At 47.6% G+C, this 13162-nt stretch overlaps 2 protein-coding genes across 7 annotated transcripts; one reads left to right on the top strand and one right to left on the bottom strand.

The window, feature by feature from the left end:
- Positions 1 to 222: 222 nt before the first annotated feature.
- ARMCX3 (armadillo repeat containing X-linked 3) lies at positions 223 to 3517 on the bottom strand. Of its 2 annotated transcripts, XM_058658783.1 has the most exons (5): positions 3235 to 3517; positions 2766 to 2877; positions 2442 to 2503; positions 2113 to 2178; positions 223 to 1845 (listed from the first exon to the last, which is right to left on the bottom strand). In XM_058658783.1, exon 5 carries the CDS (start codon positions 1695 to 1697, stop codon positions 558 to 560), a length of 1140 nt encoding a protein of 379 aa, XP_058514766.1. In that variant the 5' UTR covers positions 1698 to 1845; positions 2113 to 2178; positions 2442 to 2503; positions 2766 to 2877; positions 3235 to 3517; the 3' UTR covers positions 223 to 557. The 2 variants fall into 2 exon arrangements, with proteins under 2 accessions (XP_058514766.1, XP_058514767.1); XM_058658784.1 differs by lacking the exon at positions 2113 to 2178.
- Positions 3518 to 8749: 5232 nt separating this feature from the next.
- ARMCX6 (armadillo repeat containing X-linked 6) lies at positions 8750 to 11562 on the top strand. 5 transcript variants are annotated; one of them, XM_058658417.1, is made up of 5 exons: positions 8815 to 8873; positions 9196 to 9284; positions 9406 to 9543; positions 9627 to 9706; positions 9988 to 11562. In XM_058658417.1, exon 5 carries the CDS (start codon positions 10124 to 10126, stop codon positions 11024 to 11026), a length of 903 nt encoding a protein of 300 aa, XP_058514400.1. In that variant the 5' UTR covers positions 8815 to 8873; positions 9196 to 9284; positions 9406 to 9543; positions 9627 to 9706; positions 9988 to 10123; the 3' UTR covers positions 11027 to 11562. The 5 variants fall into 5 exon arrangements, with proteins under 5 accessions (XP_058514398.1, XP_004590280.2, XP_058514400.1 ...); XM_058658415.1 differs by lacking the exon at positions 9406 to 9543 and having other exon boundaries at positions 8750 to 8873; XM_058658416.1 differs by lacking the exon at positions 9406 to 9543 and having other exon boundaries at positions 9585 to 9706.
- The last annotated feature ends 1600 nt before the right edge of the window (positions 11563 to 13162 follow it).

Here is a 13162-nt window from a genome sequence, read left to right as displayed (position 1 = left end):
CACCCAACCTGCCACCTTCTGAGCTCATGTACAGTGGCTGCCTCCTCCAAGCAGTGTATTCTGCAAAAGCCTATGTCTCCATGTTCTCTGACGGAGCACACTTGACAATACGTGCATGCTCTAAATGGTCTCAGATTTCTTTCATTTTGTATGTTTCTTGCCTCTCCAACTAGATTGTAAACCAAAGGACAAGGCAAGTTTCTTCTTTCATTCTTTTTGTCATTACAGAATTAACACACAACTTTATTAATGATACACAAATCAAATCAACAAAAATGACAGTAGAGGGAGCTTACTTATGACAAATGGATTCACTGTCACTTGTGCAGAGGAAATAGTAAAATATTTCATTCTAGGCTGCAAAATAAAAAGCAACAAACATGTTTTCATAACAAGTAGTGATACTCATTCATCCAGCTAAAACCTGAAGTCCAACTAGGTTAAATGGTATTCACTATTCCAAACTGACAGCTGAAAGGATTCCTTTACCATATAAACAAGGTGGAGAAAAGGTATAGCTCACAACATGTGTGGCTTCAAACTACAAAATCCAGAAGTTATTCCTGACCCTTGGGGAACATACGCTCAGCCAGTTTAGCCATGAATTTTCCAACTCTCACTTTTGCCAAAAAATCATGGTGACTTTCTATTCCCAGAACCTTATCAGCACATACTTGAAAGTCTTTCAAAAAGGAAAAAAGTGAACCTTCCTCAAATTGATTCTGAGTAAGATCAGTTTCATCCCATTTAAAATTGTCAATGACATTCTCAAAGATGATCAGAAGTTTCAAAATAATATCTTTGTTCTCCTTCTTATTAAAGAGGGAACTCAGTGAAGATGGTACTTGGGCCCTGAATAGGTCTCTAGCCATGGCTGGATTTTCAGCCAGATTCAAAAGGAGTTTCAAAACCTGCAGCCTGGTTTCTTCATTTCCTGCTGAAAATAAACGGAAAAAGTCTGAAATGGAATTAGCAAGCATGTGCTGATACTCATTAGTAACAGTCATATTTGTAAGCAGTCTTAGTCCAGCCAGCTGCACAGAAGAGTTCAAGCGAGAAGTAACTGTATCATCACACACTTGATTCATGTATATCTTAAGCCTCCGCTGATTTTCAGTATTCACACTCAAGTTATTCAGGACAATTAAAGCCTTTTCCTTCACAATGGGATCACGAGTATTAAGAATCTTTGCAACAATTGGGAGACCACCCAAATCACGAATAATATCTCTGTTAAATGCATAGGCAGCATTATTACCCAAAGCAATTAAAGCTGCTTCAAGAATATAAGGCTTTTCAGACATCTCAACCAAGCAAAGAACTTTCTGCAGCTCTTGAGGGGACAAAATTGTATCATCTGAATTAGGGGAGGCTCGTTTCTGGACAGCACGACGTGCTCGGGTAGCCCTGGCCCTTGCTCTGGCCCTAGCTCTGGTCCCAGCCTCAGTCCCAATCCGGGCCCAAGGTGGGTACCATACTATGCTCTTGTTTTCATTGCTGTCATCATCGTCGTCGGACCACTCATTGAACCTGACCCCAGTACAGTCCCCAGCATCATCGGCCTCTGCAGACCCACCCTCAGCCATTTTCTCCTTGTTCTGCTTTCTTCCCCGGGTCAGTCTATAAATGCAGTAGCAGGCACCAGCTCCAATCACTAGGCCTGCAGTCACCCAACCTACTTTCCTAGCGTAGCCCATGCAATCGTCCCTGACAACTGCAGGGACCAACAAATGGAGTAGTCACTCAGGGTTGGGGTAAAGGGTCAAGGGCCTGGGTGCCGGCCTGTGGAGGGTGAGGGTCTTCTGCCACTTTAAGCTCACAATAGCTGATTCCTGAGGTAGAAACCTAGAGAGAAAGGAAGGAAGCAGGGTTTGAGTTTTTCTTCTGTTTGTATTGCCCCATGCAGGGAGGGATGGAAGAACAGCTAATGAATGCTGGGAAAGAAATGTAGATTGTTGCCAAATCTCTATTCCCTTCATTTCATCCTTCCCTCAACCTCACCCAACCCACTCTGAACACAAGACTAGGAAAATGTAATGGAGTTGGCAAGCTCTGTGGCATCAGTCACCACAATCTAAGGTGTCCCCAGGAGGCAGTACCCTTGCAACTAACCTCCTCAACACAGGCTGTTTGCCCTCCCCTTCCTGGAGGTGTGCCACGCCCAACAATCTCTCCGGTCTGCAGAGAGAACACAGCCAGTGAAAACAGAGAGCATGAAGGATTCTGACTGCTCATTTGTTGCTTGACTGAATTACCACCCAGGTCGTCAGGCTTTTGTGCTTTAACATCTCTGCGCCATTCAAAATACAAACATGCTTGCCCCTCCCTAACCTGAAATGGGAGGGATGTCAGGAAAAAAGTAGGATTGGGTGAACCTGTGCAAACAATGGCTGATTGCCAACTCCTCCCCCATCCCAGGCAGCCCCCAAGCCCATACCGACCTCTACCGATTTGGGGAAACTTCCTCCCTTTACTTCAAGTAGTGCCACCTGCTACAGCCGACCTGCAGGATGACAGATCGAAAACACCGGGACTAAGTCCTGTTGAGGAGAGAGCAAACTCTTTGATAGGTTTTCCTACTGTCATTCGACCCCCTCCCCGCAGCGCGCGCGCACACACACACAGACACACACACCCTACACGCCATTTCTCCACAGTCCGCTGGGTGCAAGAAACACACTCACTCAAACCTCAATCTAGATTATCCCCTTCTATAGCTTCTTCCACCCCCGATTCCCAGCCCTCTTAGGGTCCCTAGATCTTACCCTCAAATTGACCTTCAACTCTCCGGGTTAATTCCTTCCTCTTCTCTTGCCTGACGTTGGTTGTGCTGCAACGTACGGAAAGACGGAGTCAGCCGAGAGAGGCTCAGACCCTCTAGACGCAAAGCCAGGTAAGGGAGCCACGGCCACAGGCAGAAAGACGGGACACACAGTAGCTAGTGAGTGTTTGGTGGACGGACCACTCCCTAGAGCACGAAACTCTTCCCTAATTCGGAGGCCTGGCTGTCAACGGTTTCCCAGCCCCGTTGCCCCTCTCTGGGATCTGCAGACAACATCGCGTTGCACCCCTCCGCTCCCGACCCTCAGGTCCAGTGATTTCCCGCCGGCGCCGTCCCAATGAACTGGGGACAACACCCAGACCACCGCTCCCTTTCCGGATTGCTGGTTTAGGCTCCTAGCAGATTCCCTTCTCCCAATCTCTGGGCTCCTCCCCAAACAACCCTCTACGCACCAGCTCGCAGCATCGAAAGGAGCTGCGGGCGGGACGAGTGTCTTGGAAAGCGGGCTGCGAGTAGGAGAGACGGCGGAGGCGCCTCCGGACCCGCGACGGTCTCCGCCCTACGCCCTGGGCCGTGCTCTCTTTATGGAATCTCCCAGGCACTGACTTGCAGGAATCCGGGACAATTTCCTTCTTTCTTCCCACTGCCGCAGGCCCGCCCGCCCTCAGGGCAGTAGGGAGCTGGTACTCAGACGGGAACAAGGACCAGGACAAGAAGGACTTCTGCACACGTCAGCTCTTGGTCACGTGACAGCTACGTCATCCACCAACTCGGGCCCCCAATTTCCCCTCCCACCAGCAGTGCGGCAGAAGAGGGCCCGCCCCCCTCCATTCCTTCCCCGGTGCTAAGCCTTGTTACTCTTTCTTAGATAATTCCATCGCCCTATAGTTGTGTTTCCCTTCCCGGGATTACCAGAAAGGGACAGCCTCTTCCCCTGGGGTTACTAGCCACTCATACTTTCTTGCAAAATCGTTGCTCCTTTCCCTAGGCTCCTGGGACAGCAGCCTCTCCCTTCGCTATCCCTCCCCTCAGCCACTGATGTTTACCGTTTTCTCCCAACCTACTCCCAGATTTGAAATGAAGCAGCAATGAGCAAAGGAAACCTAGACTGAGAGTGTGGTTTCTACTTTCTTACAACTTTTGGGTTATTTTTGTTTTGCCCTCCCCCCACCTCCAACCAACCTCCTCTTCATGAAGGAAAAAAATACTGAAAAACTATTTTCATTTTAGGAAGAAACAAGTGGGGGAGGGATGTTGGATGACGGCCTCCAAAAGTCCCACATAGTCTCACTTGGCTGAGCACGTTAAACACTTCTTTCAAAGCAATCTTAGTGTCTTTTGGAGCCTAGTACATATCAGGGTCTTGAAAGAGTGAGTCTAAGAAGGTCTTCTGACCATGCCAGACTGTAGAAAAGTGAGTTGCAGACTTTCACATGCATTCATTACCAAGGAGCAGGTATCAAGATCTCTGAAGTTAGCAACACAGGAAAAAGTGAACAGAAATAGCAAGTACATAGTCAGAATCTGCAAGATACAAAGGTGTGCATGCTGAGTGATATGCAAAACACACGAAAGATACATTTGGGTTACAATAGATTCTGTACAATAGATTCTGTAACATAGGTGTTAGAGGAACAGTGAGGGCTAGGACACACTTAACTGATTTGGCATGGTTTGAGGAGCTCCATAACTGCCAGCCAAATATGTAACATTTTTCAAGTAAGAAAGGGAAGAAAGTAATTGCATCCCTCACTTTTAAACTAAATTATGCTACTTACAACCAAACAACTTTTAACTAACACTCCATACAGAAACAGCGTGATTTTAAAAAATAATCTTTTTCAGAGCATAAGGTCTTCAGTTGGATGTGCCCTAACAGTTTCCATATGAGGTTGTTTTCTGGCCATAACTTGTAAAACTTGCAGACACTACGGGAACAACTCAAGAGGTGGGGGAAGGATGTTTGGAAACACACAGACCTGCAGGAAAATTCACTGGTGTCACTACTGGGAGGCAATATGAGGACATGATTGAACTTCAGTAAACAGAAATCAAGTCAACTGGACAATTCTCTTGAAGGAAAGTCATGTGTAATAAAGGGTCATAATCAAGCATAGGAATATATGAAAAAGCATGTCAGGAAAGCGTTCAAAGTGCCCACCCAGACACTGTCCAGAAGAGAAGGAATACTGCTGAGCTGAAAAGAATATTCAGGTATGCCCAGCAGAAGCCCATGCTGTATAAGAACACTTCAAGCTTTTCCACTGAAAGCCATTTCCTAAGGTGGACAAATGCCCTTGCTCTGATCATAAGTTCACCAAGCAACTTTCTGAGGTTGTGGCTTCATTATCTATAGGAAGAAAAAGGACATTAAGACTAACGAGAAACTGCAGCACCCTGATAGTGGTATTTCTAGGGGTGAATTATTCAGTTGTCACTTTTGTTGAGACTTAGCTTCCCCTGTGCCCTACTTAAAGAGAGAGAATGCAGAAACTCATGGGTTTGAGTGTTCAGGACCAAATTCCTATATCTAGGTCTCAATGAGTGGGAGTCCTTCCTTGACAGAACCATGCGCTTTCAGTGTATAAAGTCAAAGTTTAGGTCATGTAAGACTGAGGATAAGACCCCAATATAGATGCAGTCTTCTGAGATTGTGCCAGGAAAGCCAGGTGGCCTTGGCTCGAAGGTCAGTCTTAAGCATCGCAATTTCATAACTGTGCCTTTGTAATGTTCAGTCATTGTGGAAATTACATTAAGACCTGCTGTCCAAAGTGAAAGGCTCCTAGAAATCAACAACATCTGAAACAATTTCCCTTTCTTTCTGAGAAAAGAAAGGAAGTACATTTACAGCTTAAATACTCTATGATTTTCCCAGCGAAAGGCTGGGCATTGTGCCCCCAAACAGACCAATCAAAAGCTCCCTCAATAAAATTTGAATTTGGAACAAAAATAAAACCCTGAAAAATCAGTGGACTTACAGCATCCTGAAAAGACTATCAATTGCTCCAACCTAGGAATTTGAGCTGAGCCTGGTCTTTATCCCTTTGTGCATTCACACGGTTTTATTTCTGTGATTTGCAACCCAACAGCCTAAACTAAGACACAAGTAAAAGACAAAACGTTTTTTTCACAACACAGTATTTTATATTTTATTTTTTCACCCTCCATAATTCCATTAATGTTACCACCTGCCGATCCTTTTTATTTGAGAGTACTTTTTAAGTCACACATCACATATGAACTAAGTTGACTTAAACCAAGAAATCCCTTTTAGCAGGGGCTTCACAGTCTTTTGCAGACTTGGGAATTTTTAACAGGCTGAGATTTGCTTAAGAATTTTTCTTTTTCACTGTAAAGAATGCATGTTAGGCATTTAACATGTCAAAAAGATATCAGATTTATTATTTATTGATAGATGTACAATGAGGAGCAAAGCAAGTTTTAAATATTATTCCTCAGATTCCTTGGTAGGAACTGTGGGTCAAAAGAGTGGAGTTACAATACCCAAGAAGTTTAAGAAGCTTTGGAGAGGGAGTGGATCCAAATCCTGAAAGCTCTGACAGACCAAGAGAATGGTGGTTAGTAGGGTACACAATGAAATCATGGGAAGAGAGCTCAAACGGGGAAGTATTTTATAACAGTGAGGTGGAACAGAAGTGTCCCTGAAGGCTGACTAAGTGTTGTGCAAAGGAATCTGTATTATTGAACCAACTCTAGAATACCAAAGCATCTGTCTGTGGCAGGCTTTCCATACTCCTTATTTTATTTATTTTTTTAATGTATACATCAAAACCATGCACAAGTGTAGTACTTTGCCTCCCCCATGCCAACAGAATGAGGGTCAGTTGCAGCAGAGAGGTCTGTGTGTCAGGCATCCTGAAGAAAATCTGTCCGTCTAAAATAAGGACATAAAGGGCCTCAAAAAGAACAGCATAAGAGGATAATGCTAAGACAAATGAGGTAGATATTTAGAGAGATGAGTTATATGATATTGGTGTGGATTTAGACCATAAAATGTGGGGAAGACCAGACTTGTGTAAGATTCTTGAGCTCTAAATATTGGCCAGCCAGATAGAGTTCTGAGCTGAGTCTCACCTCCTGGAGGGGCCTCCCCCACACTGGGACCCCTCACATGGAGGCCTCCAGCTGGGGTGTCACATTTCAAAGGTCTGAGAAAGCAGCTGCCTGGACAGGCTATATTTAGAGTATGACTTGCCCTGGGGGAGACAGGTGGATGACTGGGGACTGCCTTTGGCATACTTGGGCCCTGGGTTCTAGGGATTCTTCTGTGGGGCTTGTATGGGTGGTGCAGTGAGGCACGGAGTGAAGAAACTTCTTTCTCCGGGTGACTGCTCAGGACCCTGGGCTTTGGGCTGCCACCTGTGGAGAGAAAGTAATATGGACATCAGGGGTATGTGCGTGGCAGGACTCGCAGTCACCCACCCCAAGCCTCACCACCATCTCCATGGATGTGCTGAGCGCTCGCCACTGCCTGGGTGACACAGAGCAAGGAGGGTGTGCACTTGGGAGAGTTCACACCCCATCACGATGGACTAGAAATTCCCTTAATGAAATCTCCTTTTCATCTGTCAGATAACAGGCAGTTCTGTAATTTCTGAGTGATTTATGGGTTGCATCATGAACCTTCAGAAAATATTTTAAATAAAATCTTTTCAAAGGAAGTACACATTTCTGTGAAATTACTAATTTGTGAACTTGTCTTCATATGCAAGTTCCATCTGTAGTTGGGATCCACAAAATCTGTCCTTTTAAGCAAGAGTGGAAGCCATCCAGCAGTCTTCTATTAAGATTTCTGTCATCCGACACGTAATTCTATGAGTTCGGCCAGGAGGAAGAAAGAGACAGCGATTCACCAATCTTAAAAGGTCAAGATGAGAACATGGAGTTTCTTACTACAGATTCATGTATCCATTATTTACTAAATTGTGTTGAAAGAATATCAGTTTCATTTGAAAGAATATGTTTTTGTAAGAGTTACTTTATTTTATTTTATTTTTAGTGGAAAGGTAGATTTATAGAGAGAAGGAGAGACAGAGAGAAAAATCTTCCATCCTCTAGTTCACTCCTCAAGTGGCTGCAACAGCAGGAGCTAAGCTGATCCAAAGCCAGGAGCCAGGAGCTTCCTCTGGTCTTCCATGTGGGTACAGGGTTCCAAGGCTTTGGGCCATACTCAACTGCCCTCCCAGGCAACAAGCAGGGAGCTGGATGGGAAGTGGAGCAACTCCTATATGGGATCCTGGAGAATGCAAGGCGAGGATTTAGCCATTAGGCTACTGTGTGGTGCCCCCAGGACAAGTTTTTAAATTTGGATTTTAATATGCTATTTAAAACTGCTGTTTCCTGTTCAGCTAGAAGAAAATATTTTCAATATGTTATAAAATAACTACACCAAATCAATGAGGCTTCTTTATGAGGACAATCCTCTTTTTAACATTGCACTTTGTTTTCCAGATGATAGTCTAGCTCCTTTTTTCTCCTGGTGAAACTGGTCTTATTGTTTATCTTAATTACCAGATAATGCAGCTAGAAAGAATAAAAAGGAAGCACCAAAGAGACCATCAGTATATCAAAAATACTAACAAAACCCTCAGAACTACCTGAACTTCCTTTTCTGCTCCCCGCTCCCCCCTCAAATTTTGGCGCAGAGAACCTGAAAGGTGCTGAAATTAACGAAGGGGCGTGCAGGAGTGTCAGAGACCAGAAAAGGATGAGTATTCCCCAAGAAGTCTAAGGGGTAGATGCAGGACAAGATGCCGCCCCTCGCTGTAATGAGAAAAAGTCAAGTTCAATCCCCAGCGACATACGCCCACTTCCAGTTTCTGATATTGTTAGAGGGGAAAAGCGGCAGGACCTAGCATGTTGAGGGGGAGGTACAGGGCAGAGGGGAGCCTGCCGCACTGCTTGTGGGAGTGGAAATCGGGGGCTAAAGCTCACTGGTGACGTGGTTGTCACGTGACCAAGAGCCTCCTGGAGCAGAAGTCCTGCTTGCTAGTCGCTTCTGTCTGGGTACCAGCCCCCTATTACTCCGCAGGCGTGTGAACGGAGAAGGAAACTAGGTCGGACCGTGCAGGTGGGTGCCAGGGTGGGCGCTGCTGGGCAGGAGGTGGGGGTGAGAGAGGGTCAACAGCCGTGTGGATCCGAGTTCGGGTGGATAGAGGCTGGGTCTCTTTCTCTACTTTCTAAATACCGTCCCCGCCCCCACCCCCAGCTCACTCCGAGCTCATGTTAATTAGAAGTGTCGGGGCTGCGGGTGGGGGGCGAGGGCACTGAATGGCTGTTACCCAGACTCTGAGGAATGAAAGCTTCCACAGTCAAGGCACCACGTCTCAGGTCCGGGTCCGTCCACCAAGTACTCGGTTCCCCTCCCCCCTTGGTGCCCTATGTGTTTGCAGGTTTGTAGATCTATTTGGTCTGTAGATTGCGGCTGAAGTGTCAACCAGAGAAGGTTGCTTTGGTGGGAAGTGTGCAGGTCGGCATAAAGGTGGGTTTAGTTCGGGACCATGCTTCAGGCTGGTGGGGGGAAGGGGCGCTGGGATCCAGGAGGGCCGGGTCCTAGTCGCCCTCTCCTGGCCCCTTCTTTCTAAACACCCCTCCCATTTCAGTGCAGGGAAAGGGGTGTGGCAGCCTTTGCTGGGGAAATGGCGGACGACAAGCTGGGGCCGGGGAAGCCTGCATTAGGAAGGTGGGGATGGGGGCAGTGAGCAATCTTGTCAACTCAGGACCTCAGATTCGAATGACAGGTATTGAACCTTCAGTGCTCATCCATCCCCTACACTTTCAGTTCTCCATTGCTGCTTACCTGTGTTTCCGTTTGTCCTGCCAGCCCCTGTGCACAGATCACTGTGGAGGAAACACAGACACCAGGAGACAAGGACAGGAAGCATCGACTTGAGTTTGGCAAAGGTTGGTGGGACATATTGTAGCTGGAGGTTTGTGGGTATGAAGGGAAAGTCTGTTGATCTTACTGTCACTCCTATGTGTATGGTAGCACAGTCCCATCTGTCACCTTTCTCTGGAAACCTGGAACACAAATGATGGCTCCTGAGGGTAAATGGGAACGACAGAACAAAAAACTTAATTTGCTAGTAATTCACCTTTATCTAAACTTGCACTCCCCACAAATTCTCCAGGAAACCACATACCCAGGCAACACAAAAGGCCTAATTTTCTTTTTCTGCCCATAGATTCTTGGCAAGAGAACCGAAGAGCCTGGAAGAAGTTGAAGACTTCCTCGCTCCAACGTTACACATTCTGAATATTCTTTAGTCAGGTGCACCACAGCCCTATCCTGTCCTGGCTGAGGCTGGCATAGTCTTAAACATGGGACGGGCCCGGGAAGTGGGGTGGATGGCTGCAGGACTGATGATTGGGGCTGGTGCCTGCTACTGTGTTTACAAATTGACCATAGGAAGAGATGAAAGTGACATGTCAGAGGAGGAAGAGGAGCAGGAATGGGAGGATGATCAGGACACTGATGAGGAGGACCCTGAGAGTTGGTTTGATTTCACAGCCATGGCTCGGCCTTGGAGTGAGCATGGGCAGTGGAATGAACCTGGGGCCCCAGATGGCACAGAGGACAGACATTCTGGGGGGGGCAAAGCCAACCGAGCACACCCGACAAAACAGCGGCCATTCCCCTATGAACATAAAACTACATGGAGTGCACGAAGCTGTAAAAATGCCAGCGGTGTTCTCCACTGCTCCAACTGTCCTTTTTTTCAGGGAAAGAGTGAATCCAAGCATTCTGCTTTTGCCCTTAGCTACTGCATCAATAGTCCTTTGGGCAACCTCTCCATGGGTGGAAACGCAATCCCCGCTCCCTACCCCACCCTCAGGGAGGAGGAGCAGGCTGTGTGGGTGCTGGAAAGCTCCAGTGCCAGTGTGCCAAGTCAGGGCCAGATAAAGATGTCCATGGGTGAAGTGTGTTGGGAGGCTGTGTCCCGTGGCTGCTGCGCGATGCTGCAGCAGGCCGGATTAGATTTGCTAATAAGCATGGCGGTTATTAACGGCATGATTGCCAAGTGCGTTTCAGACTTGGAGTTTCCTTTGATAGCAGAGGGAAGTGGACGTGCAGAGGTTCAGGTTTCCAGAGTGCCGCTGCCTTTGTCTGCAAAGCCAGCACTGGTGGGAGAAGTGTTCAGCGTTCAGGCGCTGCTCTCATTCATGACCCTCTTAGGCAACAGTCCCCACACGGGGCTGCTCCTGCAAAGGCCTGTCCTTTAGATGGCCATCTCGGGCGGGATGGGACTGGATGCATCTGGAGCCGTCAGAAGAGCTGCAGTGGGTGCTGCCCCCGGGAAGGCAGCCTCAGCCGGTCACCACACCTTTTGGGCAAGTGCTGCAGTGGCTCCCTGGACCACCACACTCTCACTGGCCGGGCAGGGCTCCTCACAGTGCCTGGACTAACTGCTTGGTGTCTCAGTCTGCAGGCAACCTGCACTGCCAAGTCCCCCCTCACAGCCCTCTTGGTACGCTAAAGGAAGGGCTCCTTTTGGCTACCAGCTGTGGAGAAGGGACATCCACTTCCAGCAGCAGTGGTCTCCCTGCCTAAGCGGGCTGCTGTGCAGAGACCCCACGTGTCTGTTCACTTGTGCTGAAAGTGCATTTCTGACCGCACCGCTGAATCAGTTACCTTTCCTTTCTCTTCTGTCTGAGTGTGCGGGTGGCAAACCTGCCCACCGCCAAGACTTCCCTTCCCTTCCAGCCACCAAAGTGACCCACCCTCCCCCACCTGCGTCTGCATCTGTGTGTCATCAATAAAGTTGTATGCTTTAGCAGAAAGCAGTCGTAGCCCTGGTCTTTGAGCTTCCAGTGCACACGAGGAGAAAGACAAAGAGGCATGACAAGCACAGATTCCCTGGCTGCTGTCCCCAACAACCACTTGCTCCCAGGTGCCCACAGGAGACAGGGGTGGTGTGTAGCCTTCCGGAAAAGCCCCACCTGGGGCTGGGAGCTGGGGGCTGTGGGAGGCAAGGTTCTGGTCTGTGGAAGTCAGGTGGAATGCAAAGAGGACTGGGAGGCACACCTCATCCAACATCCCCCCCGACCCCAGGCAGGCAGCACAGGGCCTGGTACAGGCAAACCCTGCCAGAAAAGTGCTTTGGGGACACAAGCCTACCCTGGAGGATATGTGTCCTTGGCCTCTGTCTGCAAACCCTTAGCGGGGGCGGAGGAGGGGTCCTGGGAGAGGTGCACTCTGCCAGGCAGCCAGGCTAGTTAAGGCATACTTGTCCTGGTAAAGCCCACCATGTGCTCAGCACTTGCAAGGCACAGTTCTGTCTCCTGTGAAACCGGCTCCTGGCTCCTCTTTCATGCCCACCAGGCCCTACTCTCTGGCATGGTGACAAGAGTGACCCCTGCGGCTTCTTGTGGAGGAGCCTGTGGTCTCTCCAGCCCTCCTGCAGGGCCTCACACCTTGCTAGGCTCCTGGTGGGGATGGTAGTGTAGCTGCCAGGGGCTCTGTAGGTCCCCAGCTTGGTCATCAAGCCATTGCTTCCCTCCCAGATCCAGGTCTCCACCAGGACGGGAAGAGCCCCTGTGTGCTAAACTCCTCCGTGGTCATGTCCAGTCAGCACGTTAAGGTGCAGATCTGGGGACAGACCATTGGTAGGACAATTAGTCCAAATGCCTTGTCCTTTCCCTCATGGTTTCTATTTGAGAGTTACAATGGAAAAGCATGTGATGGTCCACTTTCTTCACTGCTGTTGTCAAAACAGAAAAAACAGATACGTCCAGTGTGGTTCCACATGGAATAAGGACAGGGGAGTCAAAGTAGTATAGCATTATAGGATGGAGAACTGGACTCTTCTATCTACTTCCCTCCCCTTTCGCCTATTCACCTATCAATGGAGTAGTCCAAACTAGTTCTGCTGGTTTATTGAAACATGTTTCTTTCATTGCTGGCAAGGTCACCACTAAGTGTAGCCATCTGTATTCTATTGTTCTTTATTCTTGGATATCTGGATATGAGATGATCTTGAAGGAAGGGAAAGGCAATTTGACAGCTGAAGTTATCTTCACAAATACGCACTCCTAAATAACTGTATGAAGCAACCCATTTTTGAATAAATATTCACATCTCACAAAAACCATTTACTAACTTGTAAATATATATGTGGGGCTCTGTGTGTTTTCTTTTATTCAGATCTTTAAATTGGGTTTTTGATGAAATTGACAATTGCCTCAACTGGGAGTATGTGTGGGGAGGTAACAGACGTGGTTGTAATATTGTAACCAGTCTTCTCTCTCATCATTTTTTTAGTTTGCCATTTAAGCTGTCTCATATTGGATCTAGTACTTTCACTGTATGTGAGTATGAACATAAAAAAAAAAGTAATCCCAGCCTGTGAATTTGTCAAG

Source organism: Ochotona princeps, chromosome X, assembly GCF_030435755.1.
Source record: "Ochotona princeps isolate mOchPri1 chromosome X, mOchPri1.hap1, whole genome shotgun sequence".
NCBI classification, from domain to species: Eukaryota; Metazoa; Chordata; class Mammalia; order Lagomorpha; family Ochotonidae; genus Ochotona; species Ochotona princeps.
The sequence above is the reverse complement of the archived record's forward strand: the minus strand, read 5'-3'. Positions and strand labels throughout refer to the sequence as shown.